This window comes from Mobula hypostoma, chromosome 23 (assembly GCF_963921235.1).
Source record: "Mobula hypostoma chromosome 23, sMobHyp1.1, whole genome shotgun sequence".
Taxonomy (NCBI): Eukaryota; Metazoa; Chordata; class Chondrichthyes; order Myliobatiformes; family Myliobatidae; genus Mobula; species Mobula hypostoma.
The window spans coordinates 7,416,029-7,443,949 of NC_086119.1; the positions used below are offsets into that span (position 1 = coordinate 7,416,029).

General features: G+C 38.3%; 1 protein-coding gene across 1 annotated transcript in view; it reads left to right on the top strand.

Moving 5' to 3' along the window:
* The window catches only part of rnft1 (ring finger protein, transmembrane 1), a 37,500-nt gene extending 11,745 nt beyond the window's left edge, over window positions 1-25,755 (top strand). Inside the window, exons 3-9 of the mRNA XM_063030986.1 lie at window positions 1,685-1,761; window positions 1,994-2,094; window positions 4,400-4,553; window positions 17,500-17,658; window positions 19,892-19,957; window positions 22,878-22,979; window positions 23,073-25,755. Coding sequence (XP_062887056.1) covers window positions 1,685-1,761; window positions 1,994-2,094; window positions 4,400-4,553; window positions 17,500-17,658; window positions 19,892-19,957; window positions 22,878-22,979; window positions 23,073-23,207 — 794 coding nt within the window. The 3' untranslated portion in view covers window positions 23,208-25,755. The remainder of the gene's footprint in view (window positions 1-1,684; window positions 1,762-1,993; window positions 2,095-4,399; window positions 4,554-17,499; window positions 17,659-19,891; window positions 19,958-22,877; window positions 22,980-23,072) is intronic.
* Window positions 25,756-27,921: the final 2,166 nt, after the last annotated feature.

Here is a 27,921-nt window from a genome sequence, read left to right on the forward strand (position 1 = left end):
TCAGGCTGAGACTGGAAAAGGATTTAGAAGTTAGGCAGAGGGGAAGGAGTGCGGGCTGGCAGGTTCTAGGTGAAACTGGATGAGGGAGAAGGGGGGATGAAGTAAGAAGCTGGGAGGTGATGGGTAGAAAAGGTAAAGGACTAAAGAAGAAGGAATCTGATAGGAGAAAAGGGTGGATGTGGGAGAAAGGGAAAGGGTTGGGGGGAGACATCAGAAGGAGGTGATAGGCAGGTGAGGAGGAAAGAAGTGGTAAGTGTGAAACAGAATGGGGAAATAGAAAAGAAAGGTAAGGAGGAGGGGGAGAAATTACCAGAAGCTAGAGAAATCAATGTTCATGCCGTCAGGTGGGAGGCTATCCAGACAGAATGAGTTGTTGTTCCTACCTGAATGTGGCCTTACTGTTGTGGTAGAGGAAGCCATGGGCTGACATGTCGGAATGGGAGTGGGAAGTCGAATTAAAATGGGTGGCACTGTGAAATCCTGCCATCCAAGTCCAAGCCACCCTTGAGGATCTCCCTGCTTGGTGACTTTAACTGCTTGAGTATGATTGTTTGTAACCATCAGTTATTGACAGCCAGGACTGGGCGTACTTAGTAGAAAGTGCAATTTATATCAGTTGGCTGGCTGCTCACAGCATTCTATATATTTTTGTATTAAGCATAAAACCGCTATGTTCTCGGGGCTACCATTTTAACTTGTAGTTAATGAGTCTTTCAGTTGTAGAAGCACTTTTTTTTGGCCCCTATGTATGAACATAACAGTTTGGTGACCAGAGCAAAGGCAGAAAATGCTGCTGGAACTCAGCAGGACTGATTAAGGTTGTTGATATGAAAAATAAATATTGGACAGGTCACTTGGAAGTATTTGCCTTGAATAGTGTCGCGTATATCCACCTGTGCTACACAGGGCAGTGCTTTACTATAAATATGTATACTTGGTGGTCACTTCATTTGGTACCTGTACACCAGCTTGTTAATGCAAATATCTAATCAGCCAATCATGTGGTAGCAACTGGGTGCTTAAAAGCATACCGACGTCATCAAGAGATTCAGTTGTTGTTCAGACCAAACATCAGAATGGGGAAGAAATGTGATCTAAGTGACTTTGACTGTGGAATGGTTGTTGGTGCCAGACGGAGTGATCCCAGAAACTGAGGAGCTCGTGGGATTTTCACACACAACAGTCTCTAGAATGTACAGAGAATGGGGCGAAAAACAAAATACACAGTGAGTAGGAGTTGTGTAGGTGAAAACGCCTTGTTCATGAGAGAGGTCAGCGAGAATGGCCAGTCAGGTTCAGGCTGACAGGAACTCAAATAACCACATGTTGGAACAGTGGTGTGCAAAGAGCATCTCTGAATGAACAACACGTCAAACCATGAATTGGATGGGTTACAGCAGTAGAAAGCCACTACCGTACACTCAGTGGCCACTTTATTAGGTACAGGGGTGCCTCATAAAGTGGCCACTGGGTCCTGAAGAAGGGTTTCGGCCATTCATCTCCATACAGTGGTGCTAGAAAGTTTGTGAACCCTGTTGCTTTTTCTCTATTTCTGCATAAATATGACTTAAAATGTGATCAGATCTTCACACAAGTCCTAAAAATAGATGAAGAGAACCCAATTAAATAAATAACACAAAAAAAAAATTATACTTCATTTATTTACTGTTATTTGTTCTGTTAGGTATTGCAGTTGGTGTTGGATTGTGGATCACTTTCCTGTATGCAAACAGGATAATTATAAATCAAGTCTTCCTGCAGGTCGGTTGCTTTATATTTGAAATTGTTTCTACTTTTTAACTTCCTTTTGCCTCTAAATGTATCAATGTATTCCGAAGTTAATCTGCATAAGTTGTCATTATTCATTTATCCCTAATTCCCTTCTGAGTTACCTAGTAAATACACTCAAATTTCAGAGATATTGGTGACTGATGGTATTCTTGAACTGTGCCAGTTCAAACTGAATGTGACTATTCTGCGTGTTTTATTTCAGGAGCGCCGCTCTATATTACAGTGTGGCTGGTTGCTTGGATTTCTAACAGCCTCTACCCTTCTCCTCTACGACACTTTCCAGTCCCAGTCACTCTTCTACTGGTATGTTTATAAAAATGAGAACAAGAAAGGGGCTGGAGACGTCTTTGCACTTGTGGGGTAGCAGACACAAAGCAATTTGCATGTTTGCATTTCAGATTCAGATTTATTTATCACATGCACATCGAAACATACAGTGAAATGTGTCGTTTGCATCAATACCAACACACCCGAGGATGTGTTTTAACAACCAACACACCACATTCTGGTGCCATCGTTGCATGCCCACAATGTTCAACACAACAACACAACACAAGCAGCAAAAACAACAGCAACAGAACTGAACAAGACAAGTTTCCCACTTCCTCAAACCAAAACGCCACCAGCTCCAGGACAGGCCACCTCCGGGATAGGCAACAGCAACACCTTCCCCATAATTATTCTAAACATTGGTGCTCCAAGTGCTCAGACCCCTACTCTTCTCCCTATACACTCATGACAGCATGGCCAGATCCTGCTCTAACTCTATGTACAAGTTTGCAGATGATACCACCATCGTGGGCCGACCACTCTAATAATGATGAATTGGGGTATAGGAAGGAGATGGAGAGCTCAGTAACATGGTGTCATGACACCAGCCTTTCCCGCTATGTCAGCAAAACAGAAGAGTTGGTTATTTACTTCATGAAGCAGGGGTGGGGAGTGTGGCGTTACACATGCTCCTGTCTACACCAATGGTGTGGAGCTTGAGCAGGGTGAGAGCTTGAAAGTTCCTGGAAGTAATCATCACCAGAAGCCACTCCTGGTCCAACCACGTAGATGTCATGGCCAAGAAAGCTCACCAATGTGTCTTACTTCCTCAATATACTACTGTGACATTTGTACTAATGCCACTGTGACACTGTAATTTCCTTTGGGATCATTAAAGTATCTATCTTTATTACATGTGTACACCTTGTTAACGTAAATATCTAATCAGACAATTATGTGGTAGTAGTTGAATATATAAAAGCACACAGACTAGTCAAGAGGTTTGGTGGTTGTTCAGATAAAATATCAGAACGGGGAAGAAATGTGATCCAAGTGAATATGACCATGGAATGATTGTTGCTGCCGGACAGGGTGGTTTAATTAACTAACTTAGCAGTTTAACAGTTTCAAACAATTCAGAGATCAGCACTGCTCTATCTTCTCCTGGTTATTTCTGTTCCTATTTCCAATCAATGAGCTCTTACAGTCATGAGTCAAACCCAAACTTTTGCTGATGATGTCATGTCACATCCATTAACACCGTTCAACTCAGCCCTGCAGTGTTTATGACCTCCCACCGATATCAGTCACAATGGATGAATCACAGGTTTTTGATCTTCACCATGCTAACGAATGGGACATAGAGAATTTTGTTCCTTTCAATTAAAGCAAACTAATTTATGATTCATATCTAAACAATATCTATTCATAACCTTTGCCAAATATAATGTCACTTTCTGAGTACAGGAACAGGACTAGGCCATTCAGCCCTTGGGCTAGGTGTGATATGTTATCAGATCACATATGACATGCACTTTTTGCAAATATTTAATCAGCCAACCATGTGCCAGCAACTCCATGCATAGAAGCATCTTCCATTGTTGTTCAGACTAAACATCAGAATGGGGAAGAAATGAGATCGAATTGACTTTGACCTGTGTAATAATTGTTGGTGCCTGACAGGGTGGTTTGAATACCTCAGAAACTGCTGATCTGGGATTTTCACACACAGTAGTCTCTGCAGTTCGCTGGGAAAGGTGTGAGAAACAAAAAAAAACATCCAGTGAGTGGCAGTTCTGTGGGTGAAGATGCCTTGTTAATGAGAGAGGTCAGAGGAGAATGGCCAGACTAGTTCAAGCTGACAGGAAGGCTACAGTAGCCCAAATAATCACGTATTACAACAGTGATGTGCAGAAGAGCATCTCTGAATACATGACACGTTAAATCTTGAAGTGGCAGTGCTACAGCAGCAAAGACCACAGCTGTACTGAATAAAGTTACCACTGACAGTATGTAGCATTGAAAACTGTCCCAGGGCACCAGATGTGTCATCAAAATAAAATTGCTTGGGGGTTAGCTATGAGAATATTAGCCAAGATTGCTGATAATAACTTCTTCATGCTTAGAGGGAACCTAATATAATATTTAATTAATTTAAAAGAAGAACAACCCAAAGGCAATAGATTGCAAGAACTTGACATACTGAATTGATGATCTGATTGGATTCATTCCTGTTACAAACAACTAAATTATTCTTTTGACTATTTTAGTTATTCCTTTGAGTTCAGTGTGAATGGTACTTGAGAAATTTTAAACTTATTTCTCTTTCCTTTTGCAGTTTAATCTTTATTCATCCCTCTGTTGATCCTATTGGATTCTGGGATGCATTGTGGATCGTGGGAACTGCAGACTTCATATTGAAGTTTCTTTCTATGGGATTCAAGTGCCTTGTCCTATTAATGCCTTCATCGCTGATGTCATTCAAATTGAGGGTAGGTGTACTAGTTTGAGGTAGTTCAGGGTTTGAATCCTAACAGAATTCCAGTTTTAAGGTCGGCAACTTCTCTGTGTAAGTTTTAAATTCTTCCATTTAAATTTTTCATGCAAAGATGGTTGGAGGAGGTGATGGCGGCAGGCACAGTAACATCGTTTAAGAGGTATCGGGAAGAGTATTCGGTCAAAGCATAGGGACTTCTCCCCTTCCTTTCCAACCCTTAAGAATGTGGACTATCTATTCAGGTCCATAGATGCTGCCTGCTGAGTTCCTCCAGCTTTTTGTGTGTGTTGCTTTGGATCTCTAGTATCTGCAGATTTTCTTGTGATTGTTATTCTACTACTATACTGTGAAGTCTCTTCAAGGGAAGTCTACCCTGAAGAAGTTTAAGTCCTCCTGTCTGACTTCTCCTTTTCCTTTCCAGTCCTGAAGAAGGGTCTCGACCCAAAATGTCAACTGTTTACTTTTTTCCATAAGATGCTGCCTGGCCTGCTGAGTTCTTTCTGCATCTTGTATGTATTGCAAAGCATTGGGAGATGTGGGATTATTAAAAATAGATATGGTGATTAGCATAAATGCAGGAGAACGAGGGTCCTATTTCTGTGCTGTGTAACTTTATTTTTCTAGGTAGCAGGATAGGTTACATCTGCTGTGATTGCAAGGGAATGATGCGGAGGTGATAGGCTGTTTACTGCATTGCATCAGACTTATTCCTGGCTCTGTTCTGTGCCATCTCAGGCTCACTTCCAACAGGCCTTATCAGATCATTCACTTTGTTCTATATCTTTCTGCCAACTTTAGAATTTTATCCTGAAAGTCAAGTGAAAAACAGACTTTGGCTAGATCATTCACCACTGAAATTCAAGCTCGCTCCACTAGTGATTGATCCATTTGTCACAGGGAATAAGTTTTCACTCTTTATTCAATCAAAATCTTTCATCATATTGATTTCCTCTTATGAAATATCCCTCAACTACCTTAACTGGTCTAGGGTGAACAGTCCTAAACTTTGGCTGGTCCTCATAACTACAGTGAATTGTAGCCTGGCACTAGCCTACCCACCATTGAGGATGTATTCAAAAGGTGATCCCTCAAGAAGCTGGCATCCATCATTAGGGGCTCTTGCTATCCAGGAAATGCCCTCTTCTCATTACTGTCATAAAGGATGAGGTACAGGAGCCTGAAGATCCACACTCAATGTTTTAGGAACACAAGTACAAGAAAATCTGCAGATGTTGGAAAATCAAAGCAACACACAAAATGGTGGAGGAACTCAGCAGGCCAGGCAGCATCTGTGGGAAAAGAGTAAACAGTTTACACTTTGGGCCAAGACTCTTCGTCAGGCCTTAGTGAAGGGGGTATTGGCCTGAAATGTTGACTGTTCACTCTTTTCTTTAGATGCGCCCTGGCTTCCTAAGTTCCTACACCACTTTGTGTGTGTTTTGCAACTTTTTAAGACCAGCTTCTTCCCCTATGCCCTCGGATCTCTGTACAGTTCATAAGCAAATGACTGCTATTTCACTATTTTGCTGTCTTTTTGCACTACATTTTTGTCCTATTGTAACTTATAGAAATTTTTTAATGTATTGGAATGTGCTGCTGCCACAAAACAATAAATTTCATGGCATATGTCCGTGATAATAAACCTGATTCTGATTCTCTGGATCTCTACTTGTGCTCAAAGGTACTCAGTGACTTCACAATGCAAGCCTTCAAATGTGAATTGGTTTGGATTGTTATGTCACAAGTGAGGCTAAAGGACAGAAGCTGGTGCTAAATCTCAAGTGTTCACACCGCAGCTACCACAATGTTTCCCAAAGACTTTGTCGGCTTATTTGTGACACTGTTTGTGCTACAGCTGAGTCTGATATTTATGTTCCACTGTTTAGCCTTATCGTGCAAGAGTGAGAAAATCGCTTGGCAACCTCTGGCATGTGGCAATTTAGGGAGCAGTTGGCTTTTAAATGTTTCCACCTTTATACAGGTAACTTATAGAAAAAAGACCATGTAAATATCAGGTATAGATAAAGCGGACAAACTTTTTTCCCAGGATGGAATTGGCTAATACAAAGGGGCATAATTTTAAGGTGATTGGACTATTGTGGGGGGTGGGGTCTCAGAAATAAGAAATAAGTGTTTTTTAGAGTGATAAGTGCATAGAACACCCTGCCAGGTGTAGTAGTCGAGGCCAATACATTAGGGACTTGTAAGAGACTCTTAGGTTCATAAATTTCTACAGATGTAATTTGGATAGCATTCTAATGGGCTGCATCACTGTGGTATTGGGGGGGGGGAGTCAAAATGAGTTGCAGAGTTGTAAACTTAGTCAGCTCAATCATGGGTACTAGCCGCTTGAAAAGGTGACATCCTTCATTAAGGATTCCCATCGCCCAGGTCATGCCTTGTTCTCATTGCTGTCATCAGGAAGGAGGTACAGAAGTGTGAAGGCACACACTCAGTGATTCAGGACCAGCTTCTTCCCCTCTGCCAACTTTCTGAATGGACATTGAGCCCATAAAACACTACCTCACTGCTTTTTCATTTTTATTTTTATACTAATTTAATTAACTATTTTACTTTCAATTTTCCAGTACATATTACTATGTATTGTACTGTTGCCAAAAGACGACAAATTTCACAACATATGCTAGTGATATTAAATTTGATTCTGATAGGCTCATGAATGAAAGAAAAATGGAGGGTAACTTAGGAGGAATCTTGGGGTAGGTTAAAAGGTCAGCACAATATCGTAGGCTGAAGGGCCTGTGCTGTATTGTTCTATGTTTACAACAATTTATAAAATATCTGTTTTGTCCTTCAGTTCATAGCAGAAATAAAAAAAATAAGAAACCATAAGAGCTACGCTCTGCTATAATGGATGATTGTTACCAAGATGTTTCCAGTATCATGTCCGTAAGTTTAGTCCATTTTAAGAATTCCTTTATCTCTCTAATTATTCTTGGGGACCGCAATGTCTGCCAATGGAGTAGCAGTATTTTTCTGCTGCTCTCAGTTTTCTTTCTTTCCCCCCAGTTTAAGCTTTGAATTTAAAATTTTTATCTGTTGATTCTTGAGGGGGATCAATATGTCTATGTCTACAAGAAGTGGGAAGAATTTACCTGAACATAGTGATAAAGGTAATGGGAAAGGAAAGGTGCAAAAGGAAAGATCTGATGAAATGCCATCGTGGGCTGAAGATACCGTTCGGACACTGAATTCAATTAAGGATCAGAATGGATCAATTAAAGACCAACTGGAAAAGAATAGTAATGAAATGAAGTCATTTCTGAGAAAACTTAAAGACCTGGTGTCAAGTTATTTCACACGAAGAGGAATTGAAGATAACTAAGCAAAAGTTGTCTGAAGCTACAACTCATTTGGAAAGATATCAAAATAAGATTATAGACCTGGAAACTAGGTCTCAACGAAGGAATATAAGAATTGTTGGGCTGCACGAAGGAGCTGAAGATGGAGATCTAACGGCTTACTTTGGTAAGCTTTTCCACACTTTATTTCCTACCACTCTATCAAAGCCGCCTGCTATAGAAAGGGCACACAGGGCGTTTATCTCGAAATCGAAGGATTCTAGTAAACCAAGATCTGTTCTGGTTTGCTTTCATCACTTTAAAATTAAAGAAATAATGCGACAGGCAAGAAAACAGAGTTTTTAGATTTATGGAATCTGAGCTCTGCTTCTACGAAGATTATCCAAGAGAGATAATGGAACAAAGATCAAAATTTGCCCTCGTAATGAAACAAGCATATGATAAAAATCTTTTCCCGTCTTTGAGGTACCCGACAAAACTTAAAATTTTCCCTGCTAATTCTCCTCCTCGTACTTTTTTTGATCCAAAAGCTGCACTGGATTTTGTTCAGGCTTTACCTGCTGCTGTCACCGACATCGCTATTGAATGATCCATCTGAAAGGCTGTTTGGCTATTTATATATTATTCGCATTTTGGAAAGAAGATTTATGAAGGTGTCTTGTATATTTCATCGAGAGTCTAATTAAAGAACACGGGGAGTTGTTCTTTATTGCATATTATTGGTTTTCCTTTGGAAAGATTTACAGTTTAAGTATCTCTGTTCAAATGATCTCTGGACATTTTATGACTGAGGGAAGAAGATAAGGCGATTTGTTCCTTTAATTTAATACTTCGTAGCTAATTGGTGTTTTTCCTACTAATGGGGCTTTTTATATATTTTTCTGTTTAATTGTAACATTTTATAACTGAATTTAAAGCTTTTTTAGGGAATTAATATTAAACTTAAACATGGCGCTGGTTTTTCTCTGTAAGAGATAACATTATTTTGGTTCTTTCTTGTTTATTGGTCGATGGAATGTAAATACCTTTTTTTGCTGAGACTTTATTGTCTTTTTCACAAGGTCACTTTTTTTTACTAACTGGGGGGAGGGAAAGAAAACACAGACGGAGCAGTCAGCAGCTTTGAATTCTATCATAGATCGCTTGCCTCTTTCGGGTTTCTGGGTGTGGGTGGGTGGGTTTAGAGTTAGTTTTTTCCCATTGGGTGGTTCCGGAGCATGCGTGTTTTTTATTTGGTTGTATTCTTCATCACTGCCATCTTTGATCATCCTGTATTGGTATGTGCTCTATGCATGTATAAAGTAGAATGAAATTATAGTATGCTGTTCAAACGGATTAATATAATAAGTTGGAATGTACGTGGTTAGAATCATCCTATTAAACGAAAGAAGACTTTTAAAATTATTAACCGATTCCAACCTGATATAACTTTTGCTCAAGAGACACGTATCAGGGCGGGAGGTCAAAATAGATTTTTTAGATGGTGGAATGGTTTGCAATGGTTTCCACCTCTCAGAGTAAAACAAAAGGCGTGTCTATTTTCATTAAGCCTAATATATTTATTCCAGAGAGGATATTGAATCAGATTCTAATGGTAGATTTTTAATTGTTAAAGGAACAATCTGTAATGGAAAAGTTGTTTTGGTTAATTTGTATGGTCCTAACTTAGATGATCCTTTCCTTTTTTTAAAAAGGTATTTGCTTTACTGCCTGACTTAAATGAATATATGCTCATAATGGGTGGGGATTTTAATTGCTGTTTAAATCCTATAATTGATAAGAGCTCAACCAATCAGCGACTTCCAAATCGATCTGCGTCATTTATTAATTCTTTGTTGATTGATTTGTGGAGGTATCTTCATCCCGACAATAGAAAATATTCTTTCTTCTCACACGTTTATAAAAAATATTCGAGGATCGATTATATTATAATCGATCCCCGCTTCTTGCCTAGTGTTAAAACTTGCGAATATGACGCTATTGCTATATCTGATCATGGGCCTCTGAGTTTGTCTTTTGAATTTGATGATGTCATTCTTGCCCGCCCACCTTGGCGCATGTCTCAGACACTATTGCAAAACTCTGACTTTGTCACTTTCACTGAAACCCAGATAAAGGAATTTTTTCTTTTTAATGATATAGGGGTTATGTCTAAATTAGTTATATGGGATACATTTAAAGCATTTTTACGCAGTCAGATTATTTCTTATTCAGCTAAACTTAAAAAAACAAACTAAAGCAGAATTAGATAGAATTTCAAAACAAGTTAAAGATTTAGATAATATTTATGCAATTTCCCCCAATACTGATTTATTTAAACAAAGGGTGGAACTTCAATCACAATATAACCTGTTATTAACTCATCCCATTGAAGCTTATTTGCTTAAGTTAAAGAGCCAATTTTATATGTCTGGAGATAAAAATAATAAACTGTTTGCATCTCAATTAAAAATGGCGGCAGCCAAAAGGCAAATCATGAAAATTCGTAGGAAAGATGGTACCTTAGCTCAGGAATATGAGGAAATCAATAAGATTTTTCAAGACTTTTATGCTGAGCTATATAAATCTCAATGTCCGTTAGATTCCTCTAAACTGAATGCTTTTTTACGAAAGAATGTTTTTCCTAAAATCTCGGCTGAGGATCAAAAGATTCTCGATGCTCAAATTAGTGAAGCCGAAATTCATAAAGCTATTTTTCAATGCAATCTGGTAAGTCCCCAGGACTTGATGGCTATCCCGTAGAATTTTATAAAAAATTTGGAAAGTTGCTTTCTCCGCATATGTTGGAAATGTTTAAGGATTCTTTTGTGAAAGGTGACTTACCCTCTACTTTTTAAGAGGCCTCTATTTCATTAATTCTTAAAAAAGATAAAGATCCCACTGACTGCTTCATATAGACCTCTTTCATTACTGAATGTTGACGCTAAGATTTTGTCAAAGATAATGGCCAATCGGTTGGAGAATATTTCGGGTAAAATTATTTGTAAAGATCAAACAGGCTTTATAAAGGGTCGCTATTCCTTTTCAAATATTCGGAGACTACTTAATATTATATATTCGTCCTCTTCTAAAATTCCACAATGTGTTGTATTTTGGATGCTGAAAAAGCGTTCAATTGAGTCGAATGGAAATATTTATTCAATGTTTTAGAGAAATTTGGCTTTGGTGTTAATTTTAATAATTGGATTAAAATGATATATAAAGCCCCTATTGCTACTGTTATCACTAACAATCGTAGGTCTCCTTTTTTTCAGTTTTCACGGGGACAAGGCAACGCTGTCCATTAAGTCCTTTGTTTTTAAATTTAATATTTGAACCCCTTGCTATTGCTCTTTGTGAGGCTAAAAATATCCATGGGATCTTTGTGAATGAGACCATGCATAAGGTCTTTCTTTGTACTGATGATTTATTGATTTATATGTCTAACCCTGACGAATCCATTCCTGCCCTGTTAAAATTATTTAATGAATTCGGAGGTTTTCAGGATATAAAATTAATTTTAGTAAAAGTGAATTATCTCCTTTAAATGATTCTGTTTCTATATATAATAATACTCCTTTTTAAAGTTTTAGACTCTTTTAGATATTTAGGTATCGTAATTACTAAAAAATATAAGGATCTTTATAAAGCCAATTTTGTTCCCTTAGTAGGCTCTATGAAGTATTTATTTAGTAGATGGAGTCCACTTACATTTTCACTTGTTGGTCGTATTCATATAGTTAAAATGATGATTTTACCGAAATTTTTACATTTATTTCAGAATATTCCTGTTTTTTTGACTAGGAAGTTTTTTTGATCGGATTGATTCTATTATTTTATCTTTTATTTGGAATAATAAAAGACCAAGAATTAGTAAATGTCATTTACAAAAATTGAAAAAGGATGGAGGTCTTGCTTTGCCTAATTTTAGAATGTATTATTGGGCTGTTAATCTGCGATATATGTCTCTTTGGTTATACTGGGTTGATAAGAGTGATCGGCCAATTTGGGTAGATCTGGAACTAAAAGTTGTAAAACAGTTTTATTTAACTTCGTTATTGGAGGCTCCTTTACCTATGCAATTAGATAAAGTTGTTAATTTAAACTTGTATCCTGTGATTAAGTATTCTTTACAAATTTGGCTCCAGTTCCGTAATTCTTTTAATCTTAAAAAATTTAAACTTTGTAGTTTAATTTACCGAAATTACTTTTTTAAGCCTTCTTTGAGTGATCCAATTTTTCTACTTTGGAAAAATAAAGGTATTAATTCTTTTTTGGATTTATTTAAAGAAGATAGATTGATGCCCTTTGAACAATTAACTGATAAATATTCTCTTTCATACAAAAATATTTAAGTAATTTCCCTTGCATATTGGAGGCTGACCTGTTAGATACTATTATGAGTATGAATCCTTTGATTAAGGGTTCTATTGGAAGAATTTATAATTTATTATTACAATGGGATAAGCGTCCTTTGTCTAAGATTAAACAGGATTGGGAAAAGGAACTTAATTTGACTGTTATGACGGAGGATTGGATGCGGATATTGAAGTTGGTTAACTCTTCTTCAGTTTGTGCTAGCCATTCATTGATTCAATTTAAAATTGTACATCGTTATCATTTGACAAAGGAGAGACTTTCTAAAATCTTTCCTAATGTTGATAGTCATTGTGATAGATGTAAAACTGAGATAGCTACACTGACACATATGTTTTGGTCTTGTTCTATATTGGAACAGTTCCGGAAGTCGGTTTTCTCAACAATTTCTAAAGCACTTAAAATTAATTTACAACCTAATTAAATTAACTGTGCTTTTTGGAACAGTCCCTCAAAATATTCATGGTATTTCTGTGTCTGACCAACATGTTATTGCATTTGTTACATTGATAGCTAGGAGGGCCATTTGTTGAAGTGGAAGGATACATCAGCTCCCACTTTGTCACAATGGTTCTCTCAAGTGATGCTATGTCTTAGTTTGGAGAAAATTAGAAGTTGAACCTTTGAACCTTTATTTGATTTTGAGAAAAGATGGGGCTCATTTACTCGTTATTATCATTTGAGATAATTGATATAATTTTTCCAGGATCTAATTGTAAATTCTTTTAGTATATTTTCTTGCTGGTAGATTGATGTTTATTTTTAGAAGCTTTTTGTATGACGCATCGCTCCAGGGTTGCACACCTGATGGGTTCTCTTTTTTTTTTCTCACTTTTCTACTCAGTAGGATTTTTTTTGTTATCACAAAATTTTGTTTTCAATCTTTAAGATGATGGGTTTTTTTTTTGAGGCATTGTAAGTGTTGTTACTTCGATGTACTCATGTTATTTTCCATATATATATATATATATTAAAAAGATTTGAAAAGAAAGAAAGAATTATTCTTGGTTGCTGATCTATTGTGCAAACAATACATTTGTACTTGTCACAGATATGCTCCACATTCTGAATTTTTGTTTTAGAATGGTTTTGATTCATAATTGGTTCAGTAGTCGGAGCAGAGGGTGATGGTTGAGGGTTTTTCTCAGGCTGGAGGCTTGTGTCTAGTGGTGTGTCGCAGGACTCAGTGCTGGGACATTATTTGTTTGATTTGGATGTGAATGCTGAAGGCGTGGTTAGTGAGTTTGTGGATGATACTAAAACAGTTGGTGCTGTACACATTGTAGAAGGTTATGAAAAATTACATGGCTTTCAATCCAGATAAATGTGAGACATTTTGGGGGATCAAACCAGGGTATGACTTAAACAGTGAATGTTAGGGCCCTCAGGAGCGTTATAGAACAGAAGGACTTGGGAGTTCAAGTGCATTTATATCAAAGTACAGATGTTACTGTATGCAGCCCCAAGATACGTTTTTGGGGGTATTCACAGTGAGTGCAAAGAAACAAAAAAAGAACAAGCAAAATAATAATAATAAATATTGAGACTATGAGAGTCCTTGAAAGTGAGTCTGTAGGTTGTGGGAACAGTTCATTGTTGATGTGGGTCCTGAGGTTCCTGTACCACCTCGCTGATAGCCTGGATGGTAGGGACTGTGAGATTGGATGCTGCTTTCCTGCGACAGCGTTCTATGTAGATGTGGTCAATGATGGGGAGGTGATGGACTGGGCTGGAAGCAGCGTCACAGGGAGGTGGGATGGTGAAGAAAGCATTTGGCACACTAGCCATCATCAGTCAGGACACCGAATACAGGAGTTGAGAATTTGTGCAGTTATATAAGATGCTGGTGAGGCCACACTCAGATTATTGTCTACAGTTTTAGTTCTGCTATTATAGGAAAGATGTTAGTAACTAGAAAGAATGCAGAGAAGATTTACTAGGATATCTCATAGATTAGGGGCCTGAGTTACAAGGAGAAATTGCACAGATTAGGTTTTTATTCCCTGGAATGTAGAAGATTGAAGAGTGATTTTGAAAAGGTATAAACATTCAAGAAGGGTATAGACAAGGTGCAGGCACATAATCATTTCCAAGGGAAGAGGTGTTAAAAATGAGAGGGCATAAAGCTTTAAGATTAGGGGTGAGAGATTTAAAAGGGGCATCAGGGGCAGCTTCGTCATGTGAAGGGTAGAAACAATGGTAGAGATTGACGCATTAGCAACATTTAAAAGCCGTCATGGATAGAAAAGGTTTAGGGTGCTGGAGATGGGACTAAGTCACTGGGTAACACAGTCAACAGGGACCAGATCTAAGACTTAATGACTGTTGTGCTCTAGTTTAGGGTGAGATTTCCTGATAAATGTGCTGTAATGAAGACACAAGACATCTTGGAATTAGAAATTTAAGAATTTATATTCAATAAGCTTTGATTATTTTGTGTGCATGTCCAGCTATGAATTATTATTCATCAAATTTGTGCTGCAACAATTGTTTGTGAAATGCTTTGGAATCTTTCCTTTTCCTTTTCCTGAAAACTTGATGTTCACAAACTTTGATGTTTATTTGTTCACAAAATTCACAGCAGATGGTGTCTCTTTATATGTCTACTTCAATGACTTCCATTGAATCAGAATCAGGTTTTATTATCACTAACGTATAATGTGAAACTTGTTATGTGTAGCAGCAGTTCAGTGCAGTAAACTTTGAAAATTATTGTAAATTACAATTAGTTATGGTCAGCTCAAAGCTTTACAGCACCAGTGATTAGAGTTCAATTCCACTGCAGTCTGTACGGAGTTTATACGTTCTCCCCGTGACTGCATGATTTCCTGCGGATGCTCCTAAGATGTACAGGATAGGGCTGTAGTTAATGAATTGTGGGCATGCTTTGTTAGCACCGGAAGCATAGCAACACTTGCTGGCTCTCCCCAGCATTTCCTCGGACTATCTTAGTAATTGATGGAAACAACACATTTCACTGTAGGTTTCAAAGTTTCAATATACATGTGACAAATAACTTAATCTTAAAATAAGAAATATATTCAATACCTTGAAAAAGTAAGTGTTGCCGTGTTTTTTTTTGGAATGCCCACAACTCACTAACCCTAACCATACATCTTTGGAATGTGGCAGGAAACTGAGGCAACCCATGCAGCTATAAGGAGAACATACTAATCCCTCACAGGGGGTGTCAGGAATTGAACCCCGATCTTATAGCTGGTGCTGTAAAGCAATTGCATGATTGCTGGGCTACCACATCATTTAACTGTTGTGTCTCAGATGGGGACTATCTTTGGTAATGGACGCTGCCTAATTGAAAATGCCCTCAGTGGTTGGGAGAGTTATGTCCATGGTGGAGCTGGCTAAGTCTACAACCTTCTGTACCACACCCAGATCCCATCATGTATGACAGGTTAGTGCGTTAGAATGTTTACTTTTTAATTTGTGTCGTAATGCACCATATACTAAATCTCATAGTCCGGAATATTTTTTTTTGTGGTAATATTACTTTATACATTGTGTGAGTTTACGTCTACTGTGGTGCACCTTGGATCAGAGGAACATTGTTTCATTTGGCAGTATACTTGTATACGGTTGAATGACCATAAACTTTAATTTGAGCCTCTTGTAATCCTGTGAATTGGAGCCTCCATTACCAGTCAGAATGCTCTCTACTGTATGTAGAACAGAAAACATAGAACAATACAGCATCGTACAGATCCTTCGGCTCAAGGTGTTGTGTCAATGCTTTAACCTACTCTGAGATCAATTTAAATCTGCCCTCCCTACATTGTCCTCCATTTTTCTTTCATCCATGTGCCTATCAAAGAGTCTCTTAAATGACCCTAATGTAGCTGCCTCTATATCTTTAGAAATTTCCTAAGCATCTTTGGTGATGTACCTACCTAAAAGTAAATAACGTGCTCAGCTTTCTCATGGGAGTTCAGAAACCCTGATGTGATTGACACACTTAACCACAACTGATGACAGTATTGAATGCTGGGAAGTTCCTTTTGTAAAATCAAAGTATTTATTGATTGATTTTAGGGATGTGGTATTGCAGAAATGTACTGGAACATCTCAAATCTTGAGTAAATGGTAACTCAAAGGAAGACTGATGGAGACTGTTAGAAATCCTTGACCCATGTAACATTCCAAATACGATTAACAGCTAAATTATTGAATGAGATTCCTGTTAAACATTTATTGTCACTAATATCACAATTGGCTGCTTAAAAACAAAATAAAACTATATAAAGCTGTCTTGGTAGGTTTTAAGTAATAATAAGTAACGATTTACTTACCATAAACAATAAAGTATCTCTCATCTGTGCACAATATTAAATGTTTCAAGCTTCCCAGTTATACTCTGTAAGTGACAAGTGGATTTCAACCTACAGTATTCTGTAGCCTTAAAGGACTACTGCAGCTTGTCATAATAAAAATATATTGTAATGGGCAAGATGCAATGCGTGCTTAAACATTTAACACTGTTCACTGCAAACTGCATGAAACGTCAAGTGCTGGAGCATCTTGTAAAATAATATCGTATGTGTCCATATTGTTTTATTGTAGCTTTTTTGATCAGCTTTGCGAAGCAGTATGTTTCAGACTCTAGAATGGTGAGGATTAGCATCTCTTAATTACCTTTGTTTTAGCAACAAGTTTAAAAAGTCCTCCAAACTGCTCAATACATAACACGGAGAAGTAACTACAGAAAGGCTGCAATGGGAGAGTGTCAGATCATAAATACAAGAGATTCTGCAGGTGCTGGAAATCTGGAGCAACACACTAACTATTAGAGGAACCCGGCAAGCCAGGCGTCATCTATTTGGCATCCGTTAGTCTTGCGGGACCACGGATCTGCGCCTGGAAGGTCTTCGCTCTGCAGGGCGCAGGCCTGGACAAGGTTGTATGGAAGACTGGCAAGTTGCCCATGTTGCAAGTCTCCCCTCTTCACGACACTGATGTTGTCCAAGGGAAGGGCATGAGGACCCATACAGCTTGGCACCAGTGTCATCACAGAGCAATGTGTGATTAAGTGCCTTGCTCAAGGACACAACACGCTGCCTCGGCTGGGGCTTCATCTGTGGAGAGAAACAAACAGCTTACGTTTCAGACCTGATAAAGGGTCTCGGCATGAAACGTCATCTTTTTAGATGCTGCCCGACTTGCTGAGTTCCAATAGCAGTTTGTGTGTGTGTTGCTGACTGTGATGGTATCAGAATTTGATTTTGTTTTTTAAATTCTTTCTCCCATAAGGGTCAGTGGTACATGGTAATTGAAGAAGTGAACCAATTTCACCGCTCCCTGGTGCCCATGCCCGTTTGGTCTTGGTATCTGATTGGAAAAAACGAAATAGATGGTTCTCTGATCTGGACTCTGGGTATTCTGCTAAGTTCGTTCTACCTCATACTCAAGGTAAGGGGAAATACTTGCTTACTTTCTTGTGTAAAGGGAAGAGAAACTTTTACAAAGTAAATCTTCCAAAGTTCAAATAAGTTTATTATCAACGCAGGTGTGTCACCATGTACTACCCTGAGATTCATTTCTTGCAGGCATTTACAGGAAAATAAAGAAATAAAATAGAATTTATTAATGTACTTAAAGACAGACAATGTGCAAAAGGGGACAAGTCATGCAATATAATACTATAATGTAGAATATAAATCTTTGAAAACCATATAATTTAGAAGATTTCAAAATGAAAATATTCTGGATAGTGATTAATGTAAATACCAGTTTAATCTGTTATTTGACTGAAAGTCAGACATTGACTCTCCTTTTTAATTTTTCAGATAGAATATAGAATTTTAAACATTCCCTTATACCAGTGAAGCCCTTTTTATGGTGACCTTTGCTAATTCTAGATGCTTTCAGTCAATGAAATGTAGCCACTGTTCAAATGTTAAAGATGTGACAGCCAGTTTGAATGCAGGAAGCTCCTACAGATTCCTCTGTTGGTTGAGGGTTGAGGGATAACAATAGGGCAGGACACAGACTTGCTCTCCCTCAGTGGCCTTGGCATCTTTTACCCTTTCCAAACAGTGCCTTGGTTAGGCATCTCTTCTTGGAGTTAGTAGTTTTGACTGTTCAATGGTTCTTCAACACTGACTACAATATGAGGATATATGCCAGATTTGTGGATTTAAGAATGCAAAAGGCACGTAAGAAATAGGAGTGTAAACAGGGTGGTGGGGGTCCCTGAAGATAACTGCTTTCATATGACAGTGTTTCATGTAGATGTGCTCAATAGTGGGGAGGGCTTTACCCGTGATGGACTGGGCTGTATCCACTAACTTGTAGGATTTTTCCATTCAAGGCCTTTGATGTTTCCATACCAGCCTTTCGGCCCAGCTGGCTGCTGCTGACCAAGGGGTCCATCCACACTAGTCCTATATACAGATGTCCATTCATTTATCTATTTATGAATTATGTTTGCATTCGGATGAAGAGCCTTTAATTTTGTTTCATTACCATTTTCCCCCACTGTTGCTGTTTAGTGTTATAGTCCTGTATACCCACTGTATCTCTGCTCTTTCCTCCCGCACTCCAGTTATTATTAACTACGTTGCCACCCTGCTTAATTGCTTTGGCCTTCCTTGTTAATTTACTGTATTTCCAATTGCCTGGGCCCTCCTCATTTATGCAGCTGTTGCTGTCCTGAGTTCCCAATTTCTGTAGAGCATTACAGCAAAGTACAGACCCTTCAGCCCACGAAGTTGCACCGACCATTTAACTACTCTGAGGTCAATCTAACCCTTCCCTCCTACATAGCCCGCCATTTGGCTTTCATCCATCTGCCTATCATTCAGAAATGAGACAGTGAAAATATTGAGAGAATTTAAATAAAAACTTCCTGTGAACTTCCTTATCCGTCTGTCCCCCACTTGAAGTTGTCCCAATATCTTGCATCTCTCGATATGGGTGTCTCTGCGCCATCTTATTCTGGCTTCTGCCCTATTCCTTTCCAGTCCTGATGAAGGGTCTCAGCTTGAAATGTCAACTGTTTATTCCTCTCTATTGATGCTTCCAGACCTGTTGAGTTCCTCCAGCATTTTGTGTGTGTTACTCATAGCTTTGGTTTTCGTTCCCAGTGGGGTGTCTGTATTCCTGCTACTCAGTAGCTTATCAGAGGTAAAGTGCAGAATCTGATACTTACCTGATCCATCTCCAGTGTAAATTTCTGGGAAAGTTTTTTTTTAAAACAAGAAGATAGAAAAATCTAAAGACAAATAGCTATATCAAAATGTTTGTCACCAGGTGTTGACAGAGCAGAGCGAAAGTAGTTTGTTCTAATGAAACCATTGAGTGTTGATTCAGTGACTCAGCAGTTCAGCAATTAGAATGATGGCCTGACAGTTCTGCTGACAGGAATGAAGTGCATTTGACACATTCTCTGCACTGATCTCTCACAGTAGCAGAGTAGTTTAATCAGAGGGGAAGATTTGTTGCCATCTGTCTTGCTTTTTCAACACAAAGTGTGTCTAATTTTGTGACTAGGTAACAACCAGTTCCCCACCACTTCAATCTCCTAAATGCCATTGCCAGGAACCACTTGAAATATACCAATATAAGTTTGGGATGAGATGGGATTCGAAGGAAAGAAATAGTTTTAAACATAATTTTTGGCCTTTTTGTGTTTGATTCGCAGCTCCTTGGAATCTACAATTGGTGGAGTAGTTTCAGGAAGGCTTTGCAGAGCTTTTTCCGTAAACAGGTAAGTAAATATGATTCTTTCCTGACCGGAAACACACTCGCTCTTATCCCTTTTATTATATTTCGGGCAGCGATCATCACCATCACCATCATCACCACCTTCATCATCATCAGGTGCCGTGCCCAGTTTGAGCTTTGACTGCCATGGCCCACACACTCCTGTTTTGGGTCAAGTGGATCAATTCATTGGTATTCATTTCCAATTCTCTGGCTGCTGTCTCCATCATCATTTGTCTTTGTCTTCCTCTTGCTTTCTTCCCTTCAATCTTTCCCATAATTACCGTACATTCTAACTCCTCTTTCCTAATCACATGTCCAATGAAGTTACGTTGCCTTTTCATGATCTCTTACATTATTTCTCTTTTTGTGTTTGCTCTGTTCATGACACCCTCGTTAAATATTCGTTTCGGCCATGATGTTCTTTGCATCCTCCTCAAAAACCATATCTCTGCTGCTTCAATTCATTTCCTCATGTTGCTAGATATTGTCCAATATTCTGATCCATATAACATAACTGGATAAACGTAACATTTCAGTATCCGAGGCAGGTTGTCATGCCTAGTTTAGTATTGGTCAGTATACTCTTCATCCTCGTAAAGGTGTCTTTTGCCATCCCTATTCTTACCAGAAGAGATGAAAAAATCAGTATTCATCACTCTTCCTAAGAAAGCTGGAGCAATTGAATGTGAATTACATAGGACCATAAGTTTAGTGAGTCAAGATACTTCTAACAATTTTGACGACAAGAGCTAAAAGTAAGATAGAAGCTGAAATAGGTAAAGAACAATGTGGTTTTGTGAAAGACAAAGGTACAAGAAACGCGATATTGATGGTAAAGATACTATCAGAACGAGCTATTCAAGTGCAAAAAGATTTGTTTGTTTTATCGACTACACAAAAGCATATGATAAAGTGAAGCGCAATAAGTCATTTGAAATGTTACAGGAAACTCTAAATCTAGATTCGAAAGACCTCCGCCTAATCAGAAATCTGTGCCGGGAACAAACTGCCGCTGTAAGAATAGATGAAGAAGTGAGTCAGTTTACGAAAATCAAGAGAGGCGTTAGACAAGGGTGTGTTTTCTCCCCTGATTTGTTTAATGTGTACAGTGAAACAATATTACAAAAATAAGAGACATCTTGGGAATCAAAGTTGGCGGTGAAGACATCAATAATTTCAGATATGCAGATGACACTGTGTTAATTGCAAGTACAGAGGAAGAACTACAAAACTTAATTGATATAGTTGTTGAAGAAAGTGCAAAAATGGGTCTATCTATCATTTGCAAAAAGACAATGTATGGTGATATCCAAAAAGAAGGAGAATCCTATTTGCAGGCTGAAAATAAACAGGGAAGACATGAAACAAGTACAGAATTTTTGCTACTTAGGACATTGGGTGACATCAGATGGCAGGTGCAACATGGACATCAAAAGAAGAATAGGGATGGTAAAAGACACCTTTACGAGAATGAAGAGTATACTGACCAACACTAAACTAGGCATGACGACCCACCTCAGAGTACTGAAATGTTACATTTATCCAGTTATGCAGTGATTATAGATATCGCTATAGTGCTGGCCAACTGCCATCTTGTGGCCACTTAGAGAACTGCAACCCCTCTTGTTAAAAATGCCATAAATCAAAGCAGAGGAACAAACAGAAAATGCTGGAGGAACTCAACAGATCAGGCAGCAACCGTGGAGAGGAATGGACAGTCAGGCCGAGACCATTCTACAGGACAAAAATCTCTTGTGTTTATCAAAGCCGATGAGAAGCTCAGCTTATACATGGAACCGACAAAACTAAACAGTCAGGTTTGTTGTGGAAGAGATGTTCACATTTTGCCTGAATCTCAAAGTCTGTCTTAACAGCATCTCGGGATCTGGTTATTAGCTTAATTGCAGAGAAGGATGTTTGCTCTGTCAAATCTAATGCCTTTTACGCCTCATCATTCACAAAAATGAGGGGCAAGGTGGACCAAACGGAGCTGCGTGGTTGATTATTATGGACGGCAGCTGAACAAGCTGAGAAATAAAATACAGAAGAGATGCTGGATATCATAAACAGCGGCATGGAGTAAAAAAAAATAATAAGGTTATATTGTAACTTCTTAAACAGTAGTTGGGCCACAACAAGACACTTGCATTCACTTATACTCAGCACACTTTTAGGATGGATGGAAAGCCCGCAGTGAGAAACACAAAATTGGCCATTTGCCATGTGGTGCTTAGGTTTCCATTCAATAAGATGATGACTGATCTATTACACCTCTGCTACTTTGTACTAACCCTGATTTCCTTAATGGGTGAAGATCTTATTGATCTCTATATATACTCAGCAACTGACCACCCACAAGCCTTTTGGTTAGGTTTACAGTAACAGTTCCAGTAATATTTCAGTTACAAGAATCTACAGTTCTTTTTGGAGCTTGAAAAATAATTAAATTAGGACCTAACATTTTGAACAGCAACAATCTTTCAAATTATCTGAACTTTCAGCACTGGATTCAAATTTAAAATGATTGGCCAGCAATCCAGATTCATGACCAACTTTTTAAAAAAAAATTGTAATGCTTTATGAAGTTGTGGAGTTGCAGTTCTGTTTGCTTTCAGAAAGAAATTGGATGGGAACTTGAAAGTTTGTATGAAATGAGAAAAGGGCAGGTTGTTGGGACTAGCTGAAATACTGGATGGTTTAGACAAATTGGGTGGTATGCTGTAACGTTGCTGATGCCAATGCCTGCCAGAGTAAGGCCACTTAGTCTGTTCCCTAGAAATGTACTCTTCCATGCGAGCGAATAGCCAGAACGTCCAGCCACGTCACTGAAACTGTTTCCTGAACTATTTTAAATGGTTGTTTAATTTGGGTGAATTGGCAGGTAGGCGTGTATGCATTAACCAAAACCTTTTCTGTTGAAGCACTATGGGATTGTAGCCACCAAGCATCAATGCAGTGAAGCAGGAGATGTTTGTCCCATCTGCCAGACAGAATTTAGAGAGCCAATTCTCCTTGTTTGTCAGGTAAAAGGATTTTTTGTTTTAAAAAAAAGAAAGTTTGAATTTTGAGGGATTAATTACCTAGACCTTTGAACTCTCCCTATTTTTATGCTGCAGCACATTTTCTGCGAGGAGTGTATTTCCCTCTGGTTTAATCAAGAGAAAACGTGCCCCCTCTGCCGGACTGTCATCCTAGACTATGTTCAGCCCTGGCGAAATGGAGCAACCTCCACCCACCTCCAGTTTTACTGACCTGCTGATGACCAACAGCAGCTTGTATGTGCAACCAAAACTTATCAACTCTTGGGAAGATTTTTGTTAAAATGATTTTGGTAATAAAAACAAGTGATAAATAAAGAAATGCTTTATTTTGTAAACAGGAATATTTTGATTGTTGAAACTTGTATATTAAATGTATTCTTTAATATTGCATAACCCCTACCAATCCGGAAATAGTATTACCTACAGACATTATCTGTAGCTGCTATTTTTAAGTATTTCTGAAATTCACAGAAATTCCTGAGAACCATTCTCCATCTATTCCAAAGTCTTCTCCTCTTTGTAATTGTTTGTTATGCCCACACATTTTTCATGCATTTTCTTGTGATGAATTCCTAATTAATTGTGGTAGACTCATCAGAAATCCAAGGGCACAGGATTGCTAAAGTGGTGCAATTAGCAACTTAATAAAATTACCAATTCCATCTTGGGCATTATTTTAAGCACAATAATTACGCAGTAGCCTGGCCTCCAAGACTATTACATTTGGTTAAAGCTGATACTTTGGACAGTGTGTTGATGTGATTTTTATTGTAGTAACTGGTGTTAGATACACAAGTCAAAGGCTGCTACCTTAAAGCTGCCAAAGTTGTATAAACTGACAGACCAGATGGTATTTAAAACCTTCTTCAAAAAGCAAGTGCTAGAATTTCAGAAGTGTAATGAAGTTAGCATGTTAGAGAGAGGCAGTACAATGGAGGCTGAATGAGTTCTGTCAAATCTTCAATGTCGGCACAGTGCTGTGTTACACTCAGTAATGTCTACCTTGGCAATCCGAGGTAAGTGATAACAATCCCCTTCCCCCACCATCAAAAATCATTTGATCTGCCTGTAACAGCAATTGTTTTGTTCGGGATAGGATTAGGATAAGGCAGCAAAAAGACAGTCCAGCTCAACTGAGTTAATTTAAATCAAAACTTAGCTTTGAATCCCTCTCAGGAATATTGTACTATATTAGTTAATTAGAAGTAAGGTTTTTAGTCTGTATCAAGGACATGTGCTGTCTACTTTCAGAAGATGTTAAAACAAATTAAACTAATGGAGAATTACTCAAAAGGCAATGCTAGGATAATGGTGTATTCCCCAGTAACTTCCCCATACATTTATGTATATTGGTGAAGATCATATTTCTAACTAGGCTGGGCCTTCTCCACAATTCAATTTGTCTCTTTTACTTCCTCTTTCAGGGGGAACATCAAGTATCACTTACCTCAATCAACTGAGTTGATCCCACATTTATGACAGTTTCACTACAGACCACCAAGATAAATTCTTTTATGTCTTTTGGCCATGCAGCACATTACTCAATGCTAGGCAGGCAGGCAACAGTATTATTAGTTTGGAAACCAGCACTGTTGGACTGGATTAACCAGCTGATTATTTTGATCCCACCTCACCTGTCCAATGGTAACACTCAGGGAAATCGAGATTGGTGCTGGGAAAGGGGTCACAATAAATCTCACAGTTTTTAAAAAAAAAACTGAACACCATGCTGCCTTACAATACTCTGAGATAAAATTTTATGTTAAAAGTATAGAAATTCCTGATTTGGTTTCTTAAATTTTACTTTAAGCATTTTATGCTTTCGTTTTTATTTAAAAAGGAACTCTCACTTGTACCTGATGAAGGGTCTTGGTCCGAAATGGCGATTGTTTACTCTTTTCCATAGATGCTGCCTGGCCTGTGGAGTTCCTCCAGCATTTTGTGTGTGTATTACTTTGATTTCCAACATCTGCGAATTTTCACTTGTTTGTGATTCAGCTCACTTGTACTATAATCGCCACATCATTTATACAAAGGATGTGATCGTTCTCAAAGGAAGCAATTATCCAAGTTGGTCACAAAGAATGTACAGTAACAGGGAATTCACCCTTTCAGCTTTAAACCAGCTCTACTGATCATAAACACTGTAGAACATAGGAGGGAATAGTATAGATTACTACTTGTTGCTGGATTACTTTTATTTAAAAGAAATAGGAAATGTGACATTTAAAAAAAAATAATGTTATATATGATTGTTATACAAGTGTTCAGTTGCAAAATCCTTGGAAGCAGTGGGCAAACCATTGCAAGGCTGAGAATTTTAAGAGGTACTGAGTTTTCACACTTAGATATATGCTTATGACAGTATCATAATTAAAATGGATGCTTTAAGCCTACACAATCAAATAGTACTTCATTCTGTTGAGGAGCAAAATCAGCTGTGAACATTGATTGCTCAGTATTGCTCTCAGTAAAAGTTAGTTGCTCGTTTCAGGGGGAGACAGGTTTCAATTTCACTGAAATTAAATCAAAACACTTGCCCAAAATGTGTACTTTTAATTATGTTGGTTATGTAGACATTCTGGATATAAAGCGATTTCTCTTCTGAATTTACATTTATTATTTGTGCTTTTTGCTTTGCTAGGGAAAGTACATGGTGTAAGAAATGTACAATACTCTCTTTCCAACTTCCATCTGGATTAATTCTAAATAAAGTGATTTATCCCACACTCATATGCTTCTTGCTTCAGCTTGTTATTAATAAGCATCTATCTGATATTTTACAGTTGATGTTAAAATCAAAAACACAAATTGTTCATCAAAATGTAAACCCATGGAGGTTCTGTCCTGGGTATCGACCTACAATACAACCTTAAACCCTTCATTATTTGTAGTCACTTATTTAGGAGAAGTGTGAAAATGCTTCAGTAAAATAGAACAGATCCATCTGAAAGGACCAGCTCTAATTACACCATCATGTCCAGTTTATGATTTTACTATTTGATACAATATACAGTTGCAAATTGCATTAATTTTAAAGATTACAAATAAATGTCTCATTGATTTAAAGTTCAGTGTGCAGAAAATTAACTCGAATAAATTTTACCAATCATTACCTTTTGAAAATTCACTATTATTAGAATAGAAAATCTCCAAATTCTGGCAGAATTCAATTCTGGCTCGTCTTGGCATTCTTTGGAACCTTAAGATTAAACGTTCTCTTTCAAAACTCCAGTCAGATTAGTGTATTTCAGATCTACTTGGCACATCTCATGCTTTTTGATAACCTTCAAACCCACCACTTCTTACTGCAAATATCACAAAAGTTTGAGTTTTTAAAAATTAAACTATTGTCAGTAGATTCCCTAGTTTTACATAGAATGAAGCTGCAGTTAAATGATTTTTATTTTCATAATCTTTAGAACCAAAAGTACTGCCTTAAATACTGACTTGTAGGAACATAATGGAAAACTGGCATTATTGTGATTTATAATGGGCCTGTATTCTCGAATATAAGTAATGGCCTCACCAAAGGAAAAGTTTTAGAACTGGTCTGAGCTCAAACCCAACAGTCCTTTGAATGGTCTCACTAGCATTTTAGGGCAGGGAGGGAGGCAAAACAGGTTAGGGGGGCTGGCACTGTTAATCAGAGATAGTGTCATGGCTGCAGAAAAGGAGGAAGTCATGGAGGGATTGTCTACGGGTCTCTGTGGCTGTAAGTTGGGAACAGGACTGGGTGTTTTTTTTTAGACCACCAGGGACATTTTGGAGCAAACAGGGAGACAGATTCTGGAAAGGTGTAATAAAAGCAGGGTTGGTGTGGGAGCTATTAATTACCCAACTATCGATTGGCATGTCCCTACAGCGAGGGGGTTTAGATGGGGTGGAGTTTGTTATATTCAGGAAGGTTTCTTGACACAATATATAGATAAGCCTACAAGAGGAGAGGCTGTATTTGATCTGGTATTGGGAAATGGACCTGGTCAGGTGTCAGATCTCTCAGTGGGAGAGAGCTTTACCATAGCATTGGAAATGGATAGGAACAGACAAGTTAGGAAAATATTTAATTGGAGTAAGGGGAAATATGAGGCCATCAGGCAGGAACTTGGAAGCATAAATTGGGAACAGATGTTCTCAGGGAAATGTACGGAAGAAATATGGCAAATGTTCAGGAGATATTTGCATGGAGTTCTGCACAGGTTCATTCCGATGAGACAGGGAAAGGATGGTAGGGTACAGGAACCGTAGTGTACAAAGGCTGTTATAAATCTAGTCAAGAAGAGAAGAGCTTACAAAAGGTTCAAAAAACTAGTTAATGATAGAGATCTGGAAGATTATAAGGCTAGCAGGAAGGAGCTCAAGAGAGAAATTAGGAGAGCCAGAAGGGGCCATGAGAAGGCCTTGGCAGACAGGATTAAGAAAAACCCCAAGACATTCTACAAGTATGTGAAGAGCAAGAGGATAAGACGTGAGAGAATAGGGCCAATCAAGTGTGACAGTGGAAAAGTGTGTATGGAACCGGAGGAGATAGCAGAGGTACTTAATGAGTACTTTGCTTCAGTATTCACTACGAAAAAGGATCTTGCCAATCCCAGGGAGGAGATTACTGAGCTTCTGGCAACGTTCTTTTCATCATCAATGGGGATGGGAGAGGTTCCGGAGGATTGGAGGGTTGCGGATGTTGTTCCATTATTCAAGAAAGGGAGTAGAGATAGCCCTGGAAATTATAGACCAGTGAGTCCTATTTCAGTGGCTGGTAAGTTGATGGAGAAGATCCTGAGAGGCAGGATTTATGAACATTTGGAGAGGCATAATATTGTTAGTAGTCAGCATTGCTTTATGAAAGGCAGGTCGTGCCTTATGAGCCTCATTGAATTTTTTGAGCATGTGACTAAACACATTGATAAAGGTAGAGCCGTAGATG